This window comes from Telmatherina bonti, assembly GCF_933228915.1.
Source record: "Telmatherina bonti genome assembly, chromosome: 6".
Classification (NCBI taxonomy): domain Eukaryota; kingdom Metazoa; phylum Chordata; class Actinopteri; order Atheriniformes; family Telmatherinidae; genus Telmatherina; species Telmatherina bonti.
In genome coordinates, this window is record NC_136624.1 from 3,814,917 (window position 1) to 3,837,607 (window position 22,691).

Consider the following 22,691-nt stretch of genomic DNA (forward strand, 5'->3'; position numbering starts at 1 on the left):
GATGAGGTGGAACAGGAGGTTCTCATGGTGATGTGGTGGAACGGGAGATTCTCATGGTGATGTGGTGGAACGGGAGATTCTCATGGTGATGAGGTGGAACGGGAGATTCTCATGGTGATGAGGTGGAACGGGAGATTCTCATCATGATGAGGTGGAACGGGAGATTCTCATGGTGATGAGGTGGAACGGGAGATTCTCATGGTGATGAGGTGGAACGGGAGATTCTCATGGTGATGAGGTGGAACGGGAGATTCTCATGGTGATGAGGTGGAACGGGAGATTCTCATGGTGATGTGGTGGAACGGGAGGTTCTCATGGTGATGAGGTGGAACGGGAGATTCTCATGGTGATGAGGTGGAACGGGAGATTCTCATGGTGATGAGGTGGAACGGGAGATTCTCATCATTATGAGGTGGAACGGGAGATTCTCATCATTATGAGGTGGAACGGGAGATTCTCATGGTGATGTGGTGGAACGGGAGATTCTCATGGTGATGAGGTGGAACGGGAGACTCTCATGGTGATGAGGAGGAACCCTGTGATGTTTCATATCATATGGAACCCAATCTCTGAGGAATGTTTCCAACTGAATCACTGTTAGAAGATCTGAGTGTTTTTGCAGACATCCTAATGGTTTCCTCCACAATAATAACACCCTCCATTTGTTACGGTTTCGATTAATTTAAATCCGTAGACCCAAAGAACAGTGCTTTCTAACAAGACAATGATCCCATAAAACAATGTCTGTTCTGCAAAGGTATGAGGCTCCATTGTTCAACACGTTCTCTTTCACTTTGTCTTACCACAGATTTTCTTAGCTCTTGTTCATGTAGTAAAATAAAAGCTCATGACAAATCACTTTGGCTTAAGTATCTGGTATTTTTATAAGCAACGTGTTGTCAGTCAGGGTCCAAACAGTGCTGTATTCTTCATCTGTGTGATGTGGTCCTGCATCTAAGCAAAGACAGTGTCCTGTATAATAGAGTTTATGTCCTCTGATCACATGGGCAAGGGTGACGTCATGCTTTGTCCTGCTTCCTGTGATGCTCCCCAGGGTTCTGTATACAGTGCTACCCAGGGACATCTCTGCAGTGTTCAACAGTATGAGGGATGACTTGGCACAAAAAAGAAAATGGGGTTCTTTTGCATTATCTGAGTCTTTGCCAACTCATTTAAAAGAATCAATGCCACAAAGAGTCAAGGGTAAAATTCACTCCCAATACCATCTATTAGTGTCTCAGCAAAACCACAATATCATTGTGGTTTTATCGGCCTGCGCCACGATGAGACAGCGCAATGCTGCCAATATCAATCTTCATTGGTGCTTTCAGCCTTTCCACTTGTGGATCAAACATGATATTCAAAGAAATTTAGACGACTTACAGCAGCTCTTAAAATGCCCCAAAAGATCCATTTTTCTGTGGGGAAGTTTTCACTTCAATCATTTCTAAGATGTCATCAATATTTCTGCACATATGACTCATTGGAAACCTTGTCGAGTGGTGCAGAGTAATCTTGAGCGCAGCTTCTGCCACTGCAGCATGACCTTGGACAAACCATTTGTTTCTATTCTTTGTGAGAAATCTTGTGACTGCAGTGCTGAACCGGCCATGACAGTCACTGCTCACCTCACTTATGCAGCATTTAGCAAGCCAATAGAGCCAGCAGAGCCCTCTTGTGGCAGTTGCATTGTCCTTACCTGCTTTTTCCCTTATTTAACTGATGTTGACTCCCCTTTACTGCATTGTTCTAACCTCAAGCAGGAATCTTTGAAAAAATGGCTACATCTCAGTTTTGTTACATAGGTTATAATAAAATGGCTATTATTAGCTTAATGGCAAACATGCACATCTATAAACCCTGCAAAACAGTTAAATGCTTTAAGAAGAGCGTAAATTTAGCCACCTCTTTTGTGCTTCATACACATTCCTTCTTTTGCATTATTTATAGATGCCATACATGCATACAGGCCAAAACATGCATGTGTTAGCATAACTGGTAATTCTACATTGACCTTAGTGAGAGCTAGAGGGTGTAACTAACATGCACATAGATTAGCTATTCAACTGCATTGATCCCATTCAAAACTATCAGTCAGCATGTTGATATAGTGCTTATTCCCATCCTAGCCGCTTCACACTCAGCAGTGAATCGTTCAAGCGAGAGCTGGAGATCACAGCCAGATGAAGCCAACAGGACCACGTCTTCCCCAAAAAGCAGAGACCCAATCCTGAGGCCACCAAGCCGGATCCCCTCAACACCTCGGCTGCGCCTAGAAATTCTGTCCATATAAGTTATGAACAGAATCAGTGATAAAGGGCAGCCTTGGCGGAGTCCAACCCTCACTGGAAACGAATCCAACTTACTACCGGCAATGCGGACCAAGCTTTGACACCTGTCGTACAGGAACCGGATAGCTCGTACAAGGGGGTCCGGTACCCCATACTCCCGGACTACCCCCCACAGGAGCCCCCGGGGGACACGGTCGAACGCCTTCTCCAGGTCCACAAAGCACATGTAGACTGGTTGGGCAAACTCCCATGCCCCCTCCAGGACCCCAAAGAGGGTATAGAGCTGGTCCACTGTTCCATGACCAGGACAAAAAACACACTGCTCCTCCTGAATCCAGGATTCTACTATCCAGACAAGAATTTTCTCCAGGACCCCTGAAAAGAATTTACCAGGGAGTCTAAAGAGTGTAACTCATCCAACCCCGTGAACAAGGAACTTTTTAATCACCTCAGTGGCCTGAGACCCGGAGAGCCCACCCCTGAGTCCCCCATTCTCTGCTTCCTCATCAGTCGATGCATTGGTAGGATTGAGCAGGTCTTCAAAGTATTCCCTTAAGGTCAGCAGCCCACCGCCTCCACTGTACACAGTGTTGACAGAACACTCCTTCCCCCTCCTGAGTCGCCCTACAGTGGACCAGAAACTCCTTAAAATGATACAGAAGTCATTCTCCATGGCCTTGTCGAACTTGTCCCATGCCCGAGTCTGCTTGGCCTGGCTCTGGAGGAGCCCTCTCTTACAGGGGACTCTGCCAGATGTTCCCAGCAGACCCTCAAAACACATTTTGGCCTGTTGGACCTGACTGGCATCCTTCCCCACCTGACCCAACCCAACTCACCACCAGGTGGTGATAAGTTAACAGCTCCGCCCCCCTCTTCACCTCACTGTCCAAGACATGCGGCCGCAAGTCACAAGACAATGCCGTTACAAAGTCAATCATGGAACTGCGGTCTTGAGTGTCCTGGTGCCAGGTGCACATATAGACACTCTTATGCTTAAACATTGTGTTAGTTATAGACATAGACTGTATATAAAAAGATTGGCGGAGCCTCCGTGACGTCACCCGTAGGTTTTTGAAGAGCTAAATTGAAACTCGGTGGGCGGTTCCTACCATCGCCATCTTGGCAGCGCGATGCACGTCGTCTCGCCCAGAAAATACATATATGGGCAAAGAGGTGGAGCTGAGAGGGGCGCCGTTAGCATCTTGGTGGATGATTGACATCGAGCGAACTCCGAGCTTGCTGTAGCTAAAAGATAACCGGGCTAACCCCGAGATAATGGGAGCTAATCAGCTAACGGAGGTAAGCGGGCTAAAGCTAAGTCACGTTGTTAACCGGCTAAAAACCGCGGTTGTTCTACGTTCTTCTTACTTGAAGCCAGAGATCGGTACCTGTCAGTCAAAAGGACACGCCCCTAAATATGCCGAATTTAGAGATTAAATTACTTTTAAACGGGTGAGTTAGAAAAAAATTCACTCCCCCCACATGAAGGTATCATGATCATGAAGGTAAATCTGACCTATAAACCAAAAATGGATTTTTGAACCAGTCTGTAAACACCTTTTTTTTCTGCTGTGCAGTTGGTCTTTTTAACATGGGAGTCTATGGGGATTTGCTCTGTTTTACAACCCCTAATGGATGAAGGGGGAACTGCAGTTTTATGCACTTCCGCATAGGCTTCACTTTTAAGTGCCGGAGGTTGCCGCTTGGTTATAGACAATCTGTGATGAGCACAGAAGTCCAACAACAAAACACCACTCACTCCAGGGAGTCCCCAGACGGAGCCCCCTCCAAGACTACCTCCTAGGACTCCAAAAAGGGTGGGTACTCTGAACTTCTGTTCGGCGCATAAGTAAAGTCAGGACCCGTTCCCCACCCAAAAGTGGAGGGAGGCTACCAACCTACAGGCACCAAGTTGGGTCCAGTGAGTTTGCCCACACCTGCTCGCCAACTTAGACTGCTGCCTAGTTCACACAACACCCGAGGCTGGTGTTACCACAGGACCCTGTTGAGATTTTTTAGTCACGTGGGGAGGTGTGGACCCAAATCCAGGACTGGAGGCAGGAATGCTGAATCTAAATGTTTATTCCAAAAGACTTGACACAGGAAGCTAACAAAATGAACCAGCAAACGGAACTAAAACCAACCACTATAAATACTGAGAAACCAAACAAGACACAGGTGCAGTGAATGAACTAAACCAGACCAGGTGAACTTAATGAACAGGAAATCAATACAGAAAACAAGACACCAAAATGAACTAAACAGGGAACACTACAAAATAAGACAGGAAACCAAAACTGAGAAAAACACATGAAACGTCACATCATGAAATTTTTAGGTCCCATTCCTTATTAAATTAAATTTAAATGGGATTAAATCAAACTGAAGGCAGTCCATCATAATCAAATGTATAAATAATGATGAAGGTTTTTAAGGTTTATCTCAACAAGAAGATGAGATTTATTTGACACTAAGTCTCAGCTTTCAGCTCCATCCTGACTCCTCAATATACTGGTTAATTGAACTAAAGTTATGGAGCAACGTTTACACTCTGTCATTGGTTTGCATTCAGACTGGGATGAAATTCAGTGCACATGTTCAATCTCTTAGGATGTCAGTGACACAAGATGAAGTAGCAACCCCATCCCCTCCATCCCCAGGGTAGACCACAGAGAAAAGAAGAGAATGGATGGATGGATGGATGGATGGATGGATGGATGGATGGATGGATGGGTGTGTGGGTGGGTAGATGGATGATGGATGGATGGATGGATGAATGGATGGATGGATGGATGGATGAGGACAAGGAGGGTGGGGTTGAGAAAACGTGACGACCAGAGCTGGGTGGGTGAATCAGGTGTAATTCGTCCCATCAGGAGATCAGAGATGGAGACGAGCATCTGCTTCTGAACTGAAGCCAGCCGTTTAACTTTGAATAAATGAAAATATTCCCTCCTTTAAAAAGAAAAAAGCCAGAGGAAGTGAAATGATAGACAGGAACTCTGACTGGCTGCTAGGACGTAGAAATGAGCAGATTTACAGAGTAAGAGGATGAGGCGGTCAACCAGCCGAGCCGGTGGAGCTTGGACATCCTTGGACCCCACAGTTGTGTGCATTCAGCCCACTGTGCTCTCCCTCAGCTCTACTAACAAATTAAATGACTGGGATGTATCAGCTGACCTGTAACTCCTGCTTGCTGCTCATCATGTTGTATCTTAGGCAACCATAGCAAACAACAAGTCCCGTAAGCTGCACTTAAAAAGAATTTCCATTCACTGATGTGGAAAATTCACCTTTAATTCATTCTGTTTCCTCATGAGCACGTCTGTCAGAGCTACATGAGCAACAGGATGACTTCCAGAGTTCCAGAGTCTAACGGAGGCTCATAACGTCCCTTGATGTCGCCCTGCCGGTCCCCTGGTGTTTCCTCTGGCCTGAAAGAGCCTCCTCTCCTTGTATTTAAGTTGTACTGCTCTGACATGCTGCTTGAACATCAAACGCTTTCTCCCTGGTCTCATCAGCCATGTTCTACCCCGCCTGCACCTCTCAGCTGCTTCAGTCCCAGCCAAAGGAGGTGGAAAGGGGCCTGATGAGGTGATTAGGATTCCTTTTATTTGAGAGTCTCATCTTTTATTCATCAAGAAGCCGATGCATAAGCTAGTTCTTCACATTCTGCGTTGGGGGCCAGCCTGGCGCCTGGCATGCATGTTCAGCACAGTGTGGAAAATGTGTGAAATATCTCCCCCGTCTCATGAGGCACTGCACAGCAACTGCAGTTTGACATGAGATGGAATGAAAAGATGTGCAAATCTAAGAGTAGAAAACCAGTAAAGTAAAGTTATTCCCAACTGTCAGGGTCAGATTTTCTGTACTCGTCTTGAGATCCTGGACCAGAAGTGATGCAGTCGTCGCTGCAGACTCTTTCAGGTTGTCAAAGCTCATTTTTCACACTCACACAGGGTGTTTGGCATGAGGCCTAGGGTCTGGGACTTTAACTGGAAATGTCACAAACTACACAACAGTGTGCAACTGCAGCCAATGGACCCCCCGGTCTGGGAGCAATCCTCAGACATGAAGAGTGTCACCTACATCAGGGCTCTGGAAGGTGAACTGAGTCCATTTATTCCTGTCCCAGTAATACAAAGTGTTACTTTTTTTAGCTATTGTTGGTCTGTTTTTATCAGGGCTGCAGGGTACCCTGTGGATGGGTTGCTAGGGAATCACATAGCAACCTCATTATGGTTGTAAATCCAGGATATCATATCCACTCAGTGGAAAAATTACATATATGTGAAAATCACAAATGCTGCCTCGAAATGATCTATCAACGGTGTCCAAAGTCGGTCCTCGAGCGCCGCTGCCCTGCAGATTTTTGATGTATTTCTGCTTCAACACACCTGACTCAAACACAGCGGATCTAACAGCCTATAAAGGTCTGGCTAATGTCTCGTTACTTAGTCAGCCGTGTTGGAGCAGGGATGCATGGAAAACATGCAGGATTGTGACACCCCTAACTAAATATACTTTAGACTGATGATCAATATGAGACAACACTGCAAGCTGATTGAACACAATCACTCATTTATAACGATGAAGAGCAACTAAAGTATTAAAATCTAATTTTCCTTCTGAGCTCATTTAAATAAAGAATCTGTTCTGAGAGTAAAATGGACTATGAGCCGTCTAGAAGCACTTCTCAACTTCGGCACATTGTCTCAGCTCGGTGTCCCGTATGACGACTGACCCAACATCCATCCTTCTTCCTACCTGAACTCTGAGCTCTCTCCAGCCAGTAAAAGTCAGCTCGATGTTGAATCTTGTCTTTTGTCTAGCTCTGTCACTTCCCATTCTTTTATTTCCTCTTACTCTGATAATATCCTCTTGGGTTTTCTCTGATGAATCAGTCCATGTTTAAAACAGCCAGTGGGTTGATATCCAGTTGCTAGCTTGCGCTTTGGTGCCGTGAAGCAAAACTCTGCTTTTAAGTAAGACAATGTTGTGCAGGGTAGTTTCTGAGCCTTGGTAAGCTGCAGGGCAACAATACCTCCAGGATTGTACCCAATCAATGTCACTGTACCATCAAAATGAGTCAAAAACATCTATTTCTATAGGCAGAAAGTTACACAGTGCTATTTTAAAGGTACATTACCTAAATTTAGTATTTTAACTAGAAAAGTATTCAGAGAGCGCAAAAGCCAAGCACAATGGTAAAGAATCCTTTAAAAAGGTTCCTGGATCCAAACGGTGATCTGGATCACCTCCAAAAGTAAATCAGTTCTTTCTTTTCACATTTCCAACAAGTCCTGAAAATTTAGTGAAAATCCGTCCAGAACATTTTGAGCTATCAGATAAAGACAGACAGACAGATAAAGCCGGTAAAAACATGACCTCCTTGGCGGAGGTAGAATCCGTGCTTCTGACCCATTTCATGGTTCAGTGACATTCATTATGCACATTCCTGGAGCCGTCGTAACCCCGCAGCAGCTCAAGATCCCAACATCACACTATTTTATAGGAAGCAAGGGAAGCAGAGAGAGAACATGACTTTTACTGGATGGAGATCACTCAGAGAAGAGAGGATTAGCTGTGTTAGGGCACAACATGCTGAAACCTGACAAAGTTCAGCAGTTCTATGTTCATGTCTGTCATGTTGCAGGGATCCGGCTCCGGCGTTGATGTGATGAGTTGGAGACGGACGTGCTACACCGTGAAATAACAAACTTCAGACTCTCAGAGTTCCCGTTAACTTTGTATTTCTCACTGCTCTCCGTTTATTTCCATTACCTGTATGACTACGTTTCCCTACATAAGAACAGTTCTGCTATCCTTTCTTCACCATAAAACTCTGCCTGATCCCCAGCGGCTGGAGTTCCACCTCATAATGTTCTGGCATTTTGTTCTGCATCTCTAACTAACCAGTGACGGGTTTGTGCTGAACAAGGATCCTCATGGAACCTTTAGCAGACCTCCATGAAGCGATGTTGTAATCCATCCTCACCCTGCTGACTCCAGCAGGTGAAGCGTTACCGGTACGAGCTGCCAGGTTCAGTCAGAATCTTTGTGGCTCTGCTGGTTGGAAACACCGAACCAGCTGCTTTAGAGCCAATGAGCGAGGACCCAGTTAATATATCTTTCCTTTCTGGTTGGACCAACATACCAAAGAGTAAATCCCCAAAGATCCACCATGTAGAAAATCATCTTCATATCAAGTCCAGTGAGTCTGATTCACCGTGACATTACCCAGCAGGGTGGCTTGGATAATACCACCATCAGAGGTCTACCACCCCCCCTTGTCCCATTTAATGGACGTCCTTCTTCAAGTGCCAGGATAAAAGCCGCAGTGGGGAGCCGAGAGCAGAGGGGGGGGCTGGTTTTTGCTGCTGCACTGGATCCTGTCTGCATGATTTCTGCAACACTTCAGGAGGAAATCTGTGCAGGCGTTCAGCATCCAGCTGGAAATGGTCAGAGATGGCCGAAAGAGTGTTGAGTCAGAGCTTCACCAATGCCGTTACGTAACCATAACAACCAGGACAACGTGACAAGCGCTGGGGAAGATGATGTCTGCAGGGGTCGCTGTGGCCCCATAAGGCCTGCTGTGGGCCCATAAGGCCGCTGTGGCCCCATAAGGCCGCTGTGGCCCCATAAGGCCTGCTGTGGCCCCATAAGGCCGCTGTGGCCCCAGGAAGGCACGTGCTCTGGCTCTGGCATCAAACCAACGGTACTTATTATCCTTTATTGAAACACAAACGTAACCGAACCGAACTGCATCAAACATCAGATTCTCTTCTGCACAGACCTGCCAGGACAAACATCTGGATCCCAGCCCGCCGGGGGCAAACATCTGGATCCCAGCCCGCCGGGGGCAAACATCTGGATCCCAGCCCGCCGGGAGCAAACATCTGGATCCCAGCCTGCCGGGAGCAAACATCTGGATCCCAGCCTGCCGGGAGCAAACATCTGGATCCCAGCCTGCCGGGGACAAACATCTGGATCCCAGCCTGCCGGGAGCAAACATCTGGATCCCAGCCCGCTGGGGGCAAACATCTGGATCCCAGCCTGCCAGGAGCAAACATCTGGACCCCAGCCTGCCAGGGACAAACATCTGGATCCCAGCCTGCCAGGGACAAACATCTGGATCCCAGTCCGCCGGGGGCAAACATCTGGATCCCAGCCTGCCAGGAGCAAACATCTGGATCCCAGCCTGCCAGGGACAAACATCTGGATCCCAGCCTGCCGGGGGCATACATCTGGATCTCAGCCTGCCAGGGACAAACATCTGGATCCCAGCCTGCCAGGAGCAAACATCTGGATCCCAGCCTGCCGGGGGCATACATCTGTCTCCCAGCCTGCCAGGAGCAAACATCTGGATCCCAGCCTGCCAGGAGCAAACATCTGGATCCCAGCCCGCCGGGGGCAAACATCTGGATACCAGCCTGCCGGGAGCAAACATCTGGATCCCAGCCTGCCGGGAGCAAACATCTGGATCCCAGCCTGCCGGGGGCAAACATCTGAATCCCAGCCTGCCAGTAGCAAACATCTGGATCCCAGCCTGCCGGGGGCAAACATCTGGATCCCAGCCTGCCAGTAGCAAACATCTGGATCCCAGCCCGCCGGGGGCAAACATCTGGATCCCAGCCCGCCGTGGACAAACATCTGGATCCCAGCCCGCCGGGGACAAACATCTGGATCCCAGCCCGCCGGGGGCAAACATCTGGATCCCAGCCCGCCGGGGGCAAACATCTGGATCCCAGCCCGCCAGGAGCAAACATCTGGATCCCAGCCCGCCGGGGCAAACATCTGGATCCCAGCCCGCCGTGGACAAACATCTGGATCCCAGCCCGCCGGGGGAAAACATCTGGATCCCAGCCCGCCGGGGGCAAACATCTGGATCCCAGCCTGCCGGGAGCAAACATCTGGATCCCAGCCTGCCGGGAGCAAACATCTGGATCCCAGCCTGCCGGGAGGAAACATCTGGATCCCAGCCTGCCGGGGACAAACATCTGGATCCCAGCCTGCCGGGAGCAAACATCTGGATCCCAGCCCGCTGGGGGCAAACATCTGGATCCCAGCCTGCCAGGAGCATACATCTGGATCCCAGCCTGCCGGGGACAAACATCTGGACCCCAGCCTGCCAGGGACAAACATCTGGATCCCAGCCTGCCAGGGACAAACATCTGGATCCCAGTCCGCCGGGGGCAAACATCTGGATCCCAGCCTGCCAGGAGCAAACATCTGGATCCCAGCCTGCCAGGGACAAACATCTGGATCCCAGCCTGCCAGGGACAAACATCTGGATCCCAGCCTGCCGGGGGCATACATCTGGATCCCAGCCTGCCAGGAGCAAACATCTGGATCCCAGCCCGCCGGGGGCAAACATCTGGATCCCAGCCCGCCAGGAGCAAACATCTGGATCCCAGCCCGCCGGGGGCAAACATCTGGATCCCAGCCCGCCGTGGACAAACATCTGGATCCCAGCCCGCCGGGGACAAACATCTGGATCCCAGCCTGCCGGGGGCAAACATCTGGATCCCAGCCCGCCGGGGGCAAACATCTGGATCCCAGCCCGCCGGGGGCAAACATCTGGATCCCAGCCCGCCGGGAGCAAACATCTGGATCCCAGCCTGCCGGGAGCAAACATCTGGATCCCAGCCTGCCGGGAGCAAACATCTGGATCCCAGCCTGCCGGGGACAAACATCTGGATCCCAGCCTGCCGGGAGCAAACATCTGGATCCCAGCCCGCTGGGGGCAAACATCTGGATCCCAGCCTGCCAGGAGCAAACATCTGGACCCCAGCCTGCCAGGGACAAACATCTGGATCCCAGCCTGCCAGGGACAAACATCTGGATCCCAGTCCGCCGGGGGCAAACATCTGGATCCCAGCCTGCCAGGAGCAAACATCTGGATCCCAGCCTGCCAGGGACAAACATCTGGATCCCAGCCTGCCGGGGGCATACATCTGGATCTCAGCCTGCCAGGGACAAACATCTGGATCCCAGCCTGCCAGGAGCAAACATCTGGATCCCAGCCTGCCGGGGGCATACATCTGTCTCCCAGCCTGCCAGGAGCAAACATCTGGATCCCAGCCTGCCAGGAGCAAACATCTGGATCCCAGCCCGCCGGGGGCAAACATCTGGATACCAGCCTGCCGGGAGCAAACATCTGGATCCCAGCCTGCCGGGAGCAAACATCTGGATCCCAGCCTGCCGGGGGCAAACATCTGAATCCCAGCCTGCCAGTAGCAAACATCTGGATCCCAGCCTGCCGGGGGCAAACATCTGGATCCCAGCCTGCCAGTAGCAAACATCTGGATCCCAGCCCGCCGGGGGCAAACATCTGGATCCCAGCCCGCCGTGGACAAACATCTGGATCCCAGCCCGCCGGGGACAAACATCTGGATCCCAGCCCGCCGGGGGCAAACATCTGGATCCCAGCCCGCCGGGGGCAAACATCTGGATCCCAGCCCGCCAGGAGCAAACATCTGGATCCCAGCCCGCCGGGGCAAACATCTGGATCCCAGCCCGCCGTGGACAAACATCTGGATCCCAGCCCGCCGGGGGAAAACATCTGGATCCCAGCCCGCCGGGGGCAAACATCTGGATCCCAGCCTGCCGGGAGCAAACATCTGGATCCCAGCCTGCCGGGAGCAAACATCTGGATCCCAGCCTGCCGGGAGGAAACATCTGGATCCCAGCCTGCCGGGGACAAACATCTGGATCCCAGCCTGCCGGGAGCAAACATCTGGATCCCAGCCCGCTGGGGGCAAACATCTGGATCCCAGCCTGCCAGGAGCATACATCTGGATCCCAGCCTGCCGGGGACAAACATCTGGACCCCAGCCTGCCAGGGACAAACATCTGGATCCCAGCCTGCCAGGGACAAACATCTGGATCCCAGTCCGCCGGGGGCAAACATCTGGATCCCAGCCTGCCAGGAGCAAACATCTGGATCCCAGCCTGCCAGGGACAAACATCTGGATCCCAGCCTGCCAGGGACAAACATCTGGATCCCAGCCTGCCGGGGGCATACATCTGGATCCCAGCCTGCCAGGAGCAAACATCTGGATCCCAGCCCGCCGGGGGCAAACATCTGGATCCCAGCCCGCCAGGAGCAAACATCTGGATCCCAGCCCGCCGGGGGCAAACATCTGGATCCCAGCCCGCCGTGGACAAACATCTGGATCCCAGCCCGCCGGGGACAAACATCTGGATCCCAGCCTGCCGGGGGCAAACATCTGGATCCCAGCCCGCCGGGGGCAAACATCTGGATCCCAGCCTGCCGGGAGCAAACATCTGGATCCCAGCCTGCCAGGAGCAAACATCTGGATTCCAGCCCGCCGGGGGCAAACATCTGGATCCCAGCCTGCCGGGGACAAACATCTGGATCCCAGCCTGCCGGGAGCAAACATCTGGATCCCAGCCCGCTGGGGGCAAACATCTGGATCCCAGCCTGCCAGGAGCAAACATCTGGACCCCAGCCTGCCAGGGACAAACATCTGGATCCCAGCCTGCCGGGGGCAAACATCTGGATCCCAGCCTGCCAGGAGCAAACATCTGGATCCCAGCCTGCCAGGGACAAACATCTGGATCCCAGCCTGCCGGGGGCATACATCTGGATCCCAGCCTGCCAGGAGCAAACATCTGGATCCCAGCCCGCCAGGGAAAAACATCTGGATCCCAGCCCGCCGAGGGCAAACATCTGGATCCCAGCCCGCCGGGGGCATACATCTGGATCCCAGCCTGCCGGGGGCAAACATCTGGATCCCAGCCCGCCGGGGGAAAACATCTGGATCCCAGCCTGCCAGGAGCAAACATCTGGATCCCAGCCTGCCAGGGGCAAACATCTGGATCCCAGCCTGCCAGGGGGCAAACATCTGGATCCCAGCCCGCCGGGGGCATACATCTGGATCCCAGCCCGCCGGGGGCAAACATCTGGATCCCAACCCGCCGGGGGCAAACATCTGGATCCCAGCCTGCCGGGAGCATACATCTGGATCCCAGCCCGCCGGGGGCAAACATCTGGATCCCAGCCTGCCAGGAGCAAACATCTGGATCCCAGCCTACCAGGGGCAAACATCTGGATCCCAGCCTGCCAGGGGGCAAACATCTGGATCCCAGCCCGCCGGGGGCAAACATCTGGATCCCAACCCGCCGGGGGCAAACATCTGGATCCCAGCCCGCCGGGGGCAAACATCTGGATCCCAGCCTGCCAGGAGCAAACATCTGGATCCCAGCCTACCAGGGGCAAACATCTGGATCCCAGCCTGCCAGGGGGCAAACATCTGGATCCCAGCCCGCCAGGAGCAAACATCTGGATCCCAGCCCGCCGGGGGCAAACATCTGGATCCCAGCCCGCCGTGGACAAACATCTGGATCCCAGCCTGCCAGGAGCAAACATCTGGATCCCAGCCCGCCGGGGACAAACATCTGGATCCCAGCCTGCCGGGGGCATACATCTGGATCCCAGCCTGCCAGGAGCAAACATCTGGATCCCAGCCCGCCGGGGGCAAACATCTGGATCCCAGCCCGCCAGGAGCAAACATCTGGATCCCAGCCCGCCGGGGGCAAACATCTGGATCCCAGCCCGCCGTGGACAAACATCTGGATCCCAGCCCGCCGGGGACAAACATCTGGATCCCAGCCCGCCGGGGGCAAACATCTGGATCCCAGCCCGCCGGGGGCAAACATCTGGATCCCAGCCTGCCGGGAGCAAACATCTGGATCCCAGCCTGCCGGGAGCAAACATCTGGATTCCAGCCCGCCGGGGGCAAACATCTGGATCCCAGCCTGCCGGGGACAAACATCTGGATCCCAGCCTGCCGGGAGCAAACATCTGGATCCCAGCCCGCTGGGGGCAAACATCTGGATCCCAGCCCGCCGGGGGCATACATCTGGATCTCAGCCTGCCAGGGACAAACATCTGGATCCCAGCCTGCCAGGGGCATACATCTGGATCCCAGCCTGCCAGGGGCATACATCTGGATCCCAGCCTGCCAGGGACAAACATCTGGATCCCAGCCTGCCAGGGGCATACATCTGGATCTCAGCCTGCAAGGGACATACATCTGGATCCCAGCCTGCCAGGGACAAACATCTGGATCCCAGCCTGCCAGGGGCATACATCTGGATCTCAGCCTGCCAGGGACATACATCTGGATCCCAGCCTGCCAGGGACATACATCTGGATCCCAGCCTGCCAGGAGCAAACATCTGGATCCCAGCCTGCCAGGGGCATACATCTGGATCCCAGCCTGCCAGGAGCAAACATCTGGATCCCAGCCTGCCAGGGGCATTCATCTGGATCTCAGCCTGCCAGGAGCAAACATCTGGATCCCAGCCTGCCAGGAGCAAACATCTGGATCCCAGCCTGCCAGGGGCATACATCTGGATCCCAGCCTGCCAGGGGCATACATCTGGATCCCAGCCTGCCAGGGACATACATCTGGATCCCAGCCTGCCAGGAGCAAACATCTGGATCCCAGCCTGCCGGGGGCAAACATCTGGATCCCAGCCCGCCGGGAGCATACATCTGGATCCCAGCCCGCCGGGGGCAAACATCTGGATCGCAGCCCGCCAGGGGCAAACATCTGGATCCCAGCCTGCCGGGGGGAAAACATCTGGATCCCAGCCTGCCAGGAGCAAACATCTGGATCCCAGCCCGCCGGGAGCATACATCTGGATCCCAGCCCGCCGGGGGCAAACATCTGGATCCCAGCCTGCCAGGGGCAATCATCTGGATCCCAGCCTGCCAGGGGCATACATCTGGATCCCAGCCTGCCGGGGACAAACACCTGGATCCCAGCCTGCCAGGAGCAAACATCTGGATCCCAGCCTGCCAGGGACATACATCTGGATTGCAGCCTGCCAGGGACAAACATCTGGATCCCAGCCTGCCAGGGGCATACATCTGGATCCCAGCCTGCCAGGGACAAACACCTGGATCCCAGCCTGCCAGGGACATACATCTGGATCCCAGCCCGCCGGGGGCAAACATCTGGATCCCAGCCTGCCAGGGGCATACATCTGGATCCCAGCGTGCCAGGGGCAATCATCTGGATCCCAGCCTGCCGGGGGCAAACATCTGGATCCCAGCCCGCCAGGAGCAAACATCTGGATCCCAGCCCGCCAGGAGCAAACATCTGGATCCCAGCCCGCCAGGAGCAAACATCTGGATCCCAGCCTGCCAGGGGCATACATCTGGATCCCAGCGTGCCAGGGGCAATCATCTGGATCCCAGCCTGCCGGGGGCAAACATCTGGATCCCAGCCCGCCAGGAGCAAACATCTGGATCCCAGCCCGCCAGGAGCAAACATCTGGATCCCAGCCCGCCGGGGGCAAACATCTGGATCTCAGCCTGCCAGGGACAAACATCTGGATCCCAGCCTGCCAGGGGCATACATCTGGATCCCAGCCTGCCAGGGGCATACATCTGGATCTCAGCCTGCCAGGGACAAACATCTGGATCCCAGCCTGCCAGGAGCAAACATCTGGATCCCAGCCCGCCGGGAGCATACATCTGGATCCCAGCCTGCCAGGGGCATACATCTGGATCCCAGCCCGCCGGGGGCAAACATCTGGATCCCAGCCTGCCAGGGGCAATCATCTGGATCCCAGCCTGCCAGGGGCATACATCTGGATCCCAGCCTGCCGGGGACAAACACCTGGATCCCAGCCTGCCAGGAGCAAACATCTGGATCTCAGCCTGCCAGGAGCAAACATCTGGATCCCAGCCTGCCAGGGGCATACATCTGGATCCCTGCCTGCCAGAGACATACATCTGGATCCCAGCCTGCCAGGGACATACATCTGGATCCCAGCCTGCCAGGGGCAATCATCTGGATCCCAGCCTGCCGGGGGCAAACATCTGGATCCCAGCCCGCCGGGAGCAAACATCTGGATCCCAGCCCGCCGGGGGCAAACATCTGGATCTCAGCCTGCCAGGGACAAACATCTGGATCCCAGCCTGCCAGGGGCATACATCTGGATCTCAGCCTGCCAGGGGCATACATCTGGATCCCAGCCTGCCAGGGACATACATCTGGATCTCAGCCTGCCAGGGACATACATCTGGATCCCAGCCTGCCAGGGACATACATCTGGATCCCAGCCTGCCAGGGACATACATCTGGATCCCAGCCTGCCAGGAGCAAACATCTGGATCCCAGCCTGCCAGGGACATACATCTGGATCCCAGCCTGCCAGGGGCATACATCTGGATCCCAGCCTGCCAGGGACATACATCTGGATCCCAGCCTGCCAGGGACATACATCTGGCTGCTGCTGAGCCAAAGCTGCCTTCTGTCGTCAGGGTCGCCATGGAAACAGCAAAATACAGGACCAGCACGCGCCTCGGCTCCAACCTTTTCTTTATATGATGAAACTCATGTGGAGGGGTGACGTCATCGCGGAGACGTCATCGCAGGTGGCGGTGACGCAGGCCTGCTCGGTGTGACAGCATTGAGCACGGCGCGCGACAGTTTATCCCATCAGGTCGGCCCACACCTCACCGCGCGCGCGTGGGGAGCATCAGCATCACGGACGTCCACAACACAACCCACGTCTGCGTCTTCAAACCCCCGAGGACCCCCCCCCCCCCCCCCCGCGCGCGTTCGTGGACCTTCCTCTCCTGCTTACCTGACCTGCCAGCCTCCCCCAAGCGGACCTCCGTGATGCTGGTCGGGTCACTCTGAGATCTTCCACGTTGCAGCACGCAGTCCTCATCCAGCCCGCTGGGGGGGGGGAGGGGGGGGTGATGATGATGATGATGATGATGCCATGCTGAAGAGTAAAGCGCGAGGCTACAGGCGTGACCAGCCAAGGTCAGCAGTCATCCAGACTCTGCAGCTCCTGGTCCCCAACAAGCAGCAGCGGTGTTGGGGGGGATCCATTCCGCGCGCAGCATCATGCTGCCTTCACGGGATGCTCGGAAAACTCAGCGATGTCTGAAGCTAAGAACACAAATGGACCTGTAGGAGGTTTTATTACTCTGACTGGTGTTTATATGTCATTATAATGCCTAGAAACTATCCTGAAACTGTGTAAATTATAATTAAAAGTAATTTCCATCATTTGCAAATCTCAGACATGAAACTGAAAACTAACAGATGCTGAAACTGAGACGTCGTCATTCTCTGGAAAATATGTCGCAGCAACAACACATCTCTAAAAGGTTGTAACAAAAAAGGCTGAAAAGATTTTTTAAAAAAAACAGCTGGAGGAGGATTTCACAACTAAATGTCAATAAATGAAAGGAGCATTTCAGAGAGGCAGAGTCTCTCAGGCATAAAAACACAGAGTTCTGCTGCAAACTGGGTTTAAAAACGGTAAAAATATCAGAAAATGCTCCTCAACATGAAACTGGCAAAGTAAACGTTGCGTTTAATCACTGAGGATGGGAACGAGACCTGATCCGGGTGATTTAGAAGGCTTCGTGGCTCAGAGGCATCCGACTGTTTCAGACCTGAACCATTCAGATTCTTCTACACCAGACGCAACATAATCAGTTCTTTGTCTCACCAGAAGCCGTTGTGAAGACCTCAGAACTGGAGGGATTTGTTGCTTTTTCGGTCTTCAGAGGTCACGATGGGACAAAGTCAAATGTCAAACCGAGCTCAGCACTCGTTGAAAAGATCCAGAAAAGGGTGCAAAGCAGGCTCATTTTTCTCCTTAACAAAATGTAAATAAAACAACTTTAAGGTACATTCACCTTTCATCACCATTTAATATGTCACAATGATTGTATGCATTTTCGTGTTATTGTTGTTTCCATCAGTGGAGGTCAGATTGTGAACAACATAAGACAATTGTTTCAAGGTAAAATGATGCAAAAGGCTCTCAATATATTAGGCTACATCCACCATTATAGGGTTAAATAAAAGACTGGCTTTCCAGCAGGCTGCAGCTGAGAGCAGCGTGACAAGCAGGAGAAGAAGCAGAAGAAAAAAAGAACTTTCCTTTAATAACAGGTAACATTTCATACATGCAACATTTAAGGTTCCATGTGTTTTTCTTCATTTTTAATCTTTTTTGAGTTTAGAAGGACTGAAGAACCACTGAAACAGTTTCACTGTGACGCCATCTGAAGTCTGAGATATCCTACAGTTCCTGAAGGGGACGTGGTATTTAGCCTGGGATTGGTAGAAAATGTGGGCTTTCTCCTGCCAGTCTGAATCCAAAACATTCCTGCACTGGAACTGGGTTACTTCCAGTAACAGAGGATCTGGTCCTGGGACGATGTCAGATGTGATCCAGAACAGAACAGAAACAGGATGGAAGTCTAGCCGGGATGATGGAACATGGACATGAGTTTTATTCTACAGACTCAGACCAAAAGCATTTCAGGGCGGTTTCTTCCCATAAAACAAGCTTTGTGTGGAGCTTTTAGCAGGAGGAAACATCCAGTAGCACCAGTCTCAGTACTGGTTGTTCAGGCCAGCAGCTGCACATCTGGAACAGCTGGAGTTGCACATGGCCACAGATGCTTTCTTTGTCTGCATGCTGACATTTTTATACTTGATAACAACAATGAAGACGTCTGAAGGGCAGTTATGTCAAAATAGGAGGGAAAAGTCTCATTTAGCTCATTTAGCTTTACATGTCAGAGCCAGACCAGTATACCAGCAGTCTGACCAGTATACCAGGAGCCAGACCAGTATACCAGCAGCCAGACCAGTATACCAGCAGTCTGACCAGTATACCAGGAGCCAGACCAGTATACCAGCAGCCAGACCAGTATACCAGCAGTCTGACCAGTATACCAGCAGTCTGACTAGTATACCAGGAGCCAGACCAGTATACCAGCAGCCAGACCAGTATACCAGCAGCCAGACCAGTATACCAGCAGCCAGACCAGTATACCAGCAGTCTGACCAGTATACCAGCAGTCTGACCAGTATACCAGGAGCCAGACCAGTATACCAGCAGCCAGACCAGTATACCAGGAGCCAGACTAGTATACCAGGAGCCAGACTAGTATACCAGGAGCCAGACCAGTATACCAGGAGCCAGACCAGTACTTCTTAGACCTTGCACTTCTTAGTTTGTGTTTTAAGTTGTTTTTGTGTTGCCCTCAATAACTCCCTGTCTCCATCCCTGAAGGCTTTCTTTTTGATGTTCAGCAGCTTTTTCAGGTCACTGGTGATCCAGGGTTTGTTATTGGGGAAGCACCTCACTGTTCTTGTTGGGACGATGCCGTCCACACAGAAGTTTATGTAATCTGTCACACACTCAGTCATGGCGTTGATGTCGTCTCCATGAGGTTCACAGAGGACGTTCCAGTCTGTAGCCTCAAAGCCTCCTCTAAGAGCATCTTCAGCTTCAGCAGACCAGATTTTGATAGTCTTTGTGATGACTGGTTGCTGCTGAACGATGGGTTTGTAGGTGGAGGTGAGAAGAACCAGATTATGGTCAGATCTTCCTAAAGGAGGCAGGGCAGAACAACTGTATCCATTATTCATATTTGCATAAAATAAGTCCAACATCTTATTTTCTCTGGTTGAGCAGCTGACAAACTGCTGGAATGTTGGTAGAGTTGCAGAGAGGGAGACGTTGTTGAAGTCTCCGGAGATCACCATGAATGAGTTTGGATGCTGTGTTTGTAGCCGAGCAACGACGGAGCTGATGACGTCACAGGCTCTGTCTGGTGCGGTACCAGGTATTATATAAACCGCTACCAGAATAACACAGGTAAACTCTCTGGGTAAATAATATGGACGGAAGCTCACAGCTAACAGTTCCATGTCCCTTGTGCATATCTTCTCCTTGACAGTAACATGTCCAGGATGACACCAACGCTGGTTAACCAGCACTGCAATTCCACCACCCTTTAGCTTTCCGCTGTGTTGTCTACTGCGGTCTGCACGGACCGTTTTAAAGCCCGGTACAGACACATTACAGTCAGGGATGTGTTCATGCAGCCATGTCTCGGTGAAGCACATAATACTGCACTCTCTGTATTCTTTCTGAGACCTTGTTAGCATCTCGAGCTCGTCTGTTTTGTTAGCTAGCGATCTCACATTACCCATGAGGACGGTCGGGAGAAATGGTTTGAATCTCCATCGCTTTCTTCGCTGTCTGACTCCCGCTCTGCATCCTCTTCTCTTTCTTTTCAACTCCATCGGGATTTGATGTGTTGTTTCACTGATAATCCTGATTTGGGAGAGGTTAATCAGTTGATCTCGATTGTAAACAAGTCTTTCGTTGCCATGGAGACTCATCCTAACAAGCTTTGAAAGAGCAAAAATATGCAGAAAAATTTTCCTTGCAGCACACCCTCCAAACCGGCATGAAATCCTAATTTGAGCTACTATCTATGTGAAATGAGTTTGTACTTTAAAAAAAAAATCAAGATCACAAGTCAGAGCTCCTACAATTTACTGCCAACCATAGACTGTTCATAAAGAGATGGACGGAGCCTCCGTGACGTCACCCATAGGTTTCTGAAGAGCTAAATTGAAGCTCGGTGGGCGGTTCCTACCGTCGCCATGTTGGCAGCGTCGTGCAAGTCGTCTTGCCCGGAAAGTACAAGTATGGGCAAAGAGGTGGAGCTGAGAGGAAAGCGGTGGATGGATGATTGACATCGAGCGAACTCCGAGCTTTCTGTAGCTAAAAGCTAACCCGGAGATAATGGGAGCTAACCAGCAAACGGAGGTAAGTGGGCTAAAGCTAAGTCACGTTGTTAACCGGCTAAAAACCGCAGTTGTTCTACGTTCTTCTGACTTGAACCGGAGATTGGTACCTGTCAATCAAAAGGACACACCCCTAAACATGCCGAACTTTGAAATTAAATTACTTCTAAATGGGCGAGTTAGAAAAAATTAACTCCCCCTACAGTTGTCATGAAGGTAAACCTGACCTATTAAACCTAAAATGGATTTTTGAACCAGGCTGTAAACATGTTTATTTCTGCTGTAAACATGATTATTTCTGCTGTAAACATGTTTATTCCTGCTGTAAACATGATTATTTCTGCTGTGAAGTTGGTCTTTTTAACATGGGAGTCTATGGGGATTTCCTCTGTTTTGCAGCCCCTAGTGGATGAAGGGGGAACTGCAGTTTTTCCACATAGGCTTTTAACCGCCGGAGGTTGCCGCTTGCTGCCAACAGATGGCACAATCTAGAATGGAATAAATATGTAATATAATAATAATAGAATAAATAAATGGAGCCGCATTAGACCTGGTCCTGACAAAAAACCTATAATACTAAAGCTTGTTCCATCCCCCATGAGAAGCAAGAACTTTTTTCTTGTTCTCGAGGCTCCGAGAAGAAAATGACGTCATTTTGTTCTTGCAGACGTGTTTGAAGACAGTTCTGGACACATCGGGCTGGCAGAATTTTTTTTGTGATTGGTCGGACATGTGAGGTGGGCGTGGTTAACACGGAGAAAGCAGGAAGCGGAGTTGCTGCTTCATGTTTTTACTGTTGCAGGTAAAACCGATTGTTTTGATAAAACAGCTGATCGAGGTGGTGAGAAACTACCAACATTTTTACATTAAAACCCTCGGACCGAGCCACGTGCACGACTCACCCCGCCACGTGCACGACCTGCCCTGCCACGGACAAAGTTGCCAAGCACAATGTTGAAGGATCCTGTTAAAACATTCCTGGATCCAAACGGTGATCCGAATAACCACTAGAATTTAATCAGTTCTTCATTTTCACATTTCCAACAACTCTGGAAATTTTTATAAAAATCCATCCGTAATCTTTTAAGTTATCTTGAGCACAAAGACGGCAGTACAACATCATCTCCTTGGTGGAGGTAACAACCTGGTTCATGGCACATAAAGCAGACATCGCCCCCCGCAGTGACCCCTCCCCGCTACAGACCTGCTTCTCCTGGAGGATGGATGGACCTGACGAACAAGAAGGTTTTTCTTGTTCTTGCAGCCCTTAGAAGAGAGGACAGTGGAACAAGCTTTAGACTCTTCAAACCTGGACTGAAATATTCTACATACTATGTAGATTCATGAAAACATACTTTGCTTCCAATTTCACAATCATTGATTTATTGTTGCCTTTAATTGTTGATCAGGATTGTAATAAAATACAGTACAAAGATTTTTGTAAAATGAAGTTTTTTGATAAAGTATTTTTAAGGCTTTTTAGTTTTTAAACAATGTCACAAAATAAAAAATAACAGTTTTTTATTTTGTCACACCTGACTGAGGAAAAACCAACTCCAAAACAAAACCAGTTTAATTCTAATTCCAATTATTTTGCCTTTTGCCTTGAAAACACTCTGCAAGGAAAATAAGGACATCATGCTCGAATGAAATGATACCCATACCAGCCTGCGTATTAATAATATTGATTTTGGATCAATCTACCCAGTCTTACAGGCCACTGCAACTTGCTAGGATAAAAATCTTAAGTGTCAGATTTACAGCATCAGATCAATTT

General features: G+C 51.1%; 1 protein-coding gene across 1 annotated transcript in view; it reads right to left on the reverse strand.

Annotated features, from left to right (window-relative positions):
* Positions 1 to 20,772, reverse strand: part of phactr3b (phosphatase and actin regulator 3b) — a gene marked incomplete at its 5' end in the record, with an annotated part of 80,161 nt that extends 59,389 nt beyond the window's left edge. The window contains 3 exons of the mRNA XM_079242838.1: positions 16,923 to 17,066; positions 17,805 to 17,856; positions 20,764 to 20,772. Of these exons, the coding sequence (XP_079098964.1) occupies positions 16,923 to 17,066; positions 17,805 to 17,856; positions 20,764 to 20,772 (205 nt within the window). The remainder of the gene's footprint in view (positions 1 to 16,922; positions 17,067 to 17,804; positions 17,857 to 20,763) is intronic.
* Between the last annotated feature and the right edge of the window lie 1,919 nt (positions 20,773 to 22,691).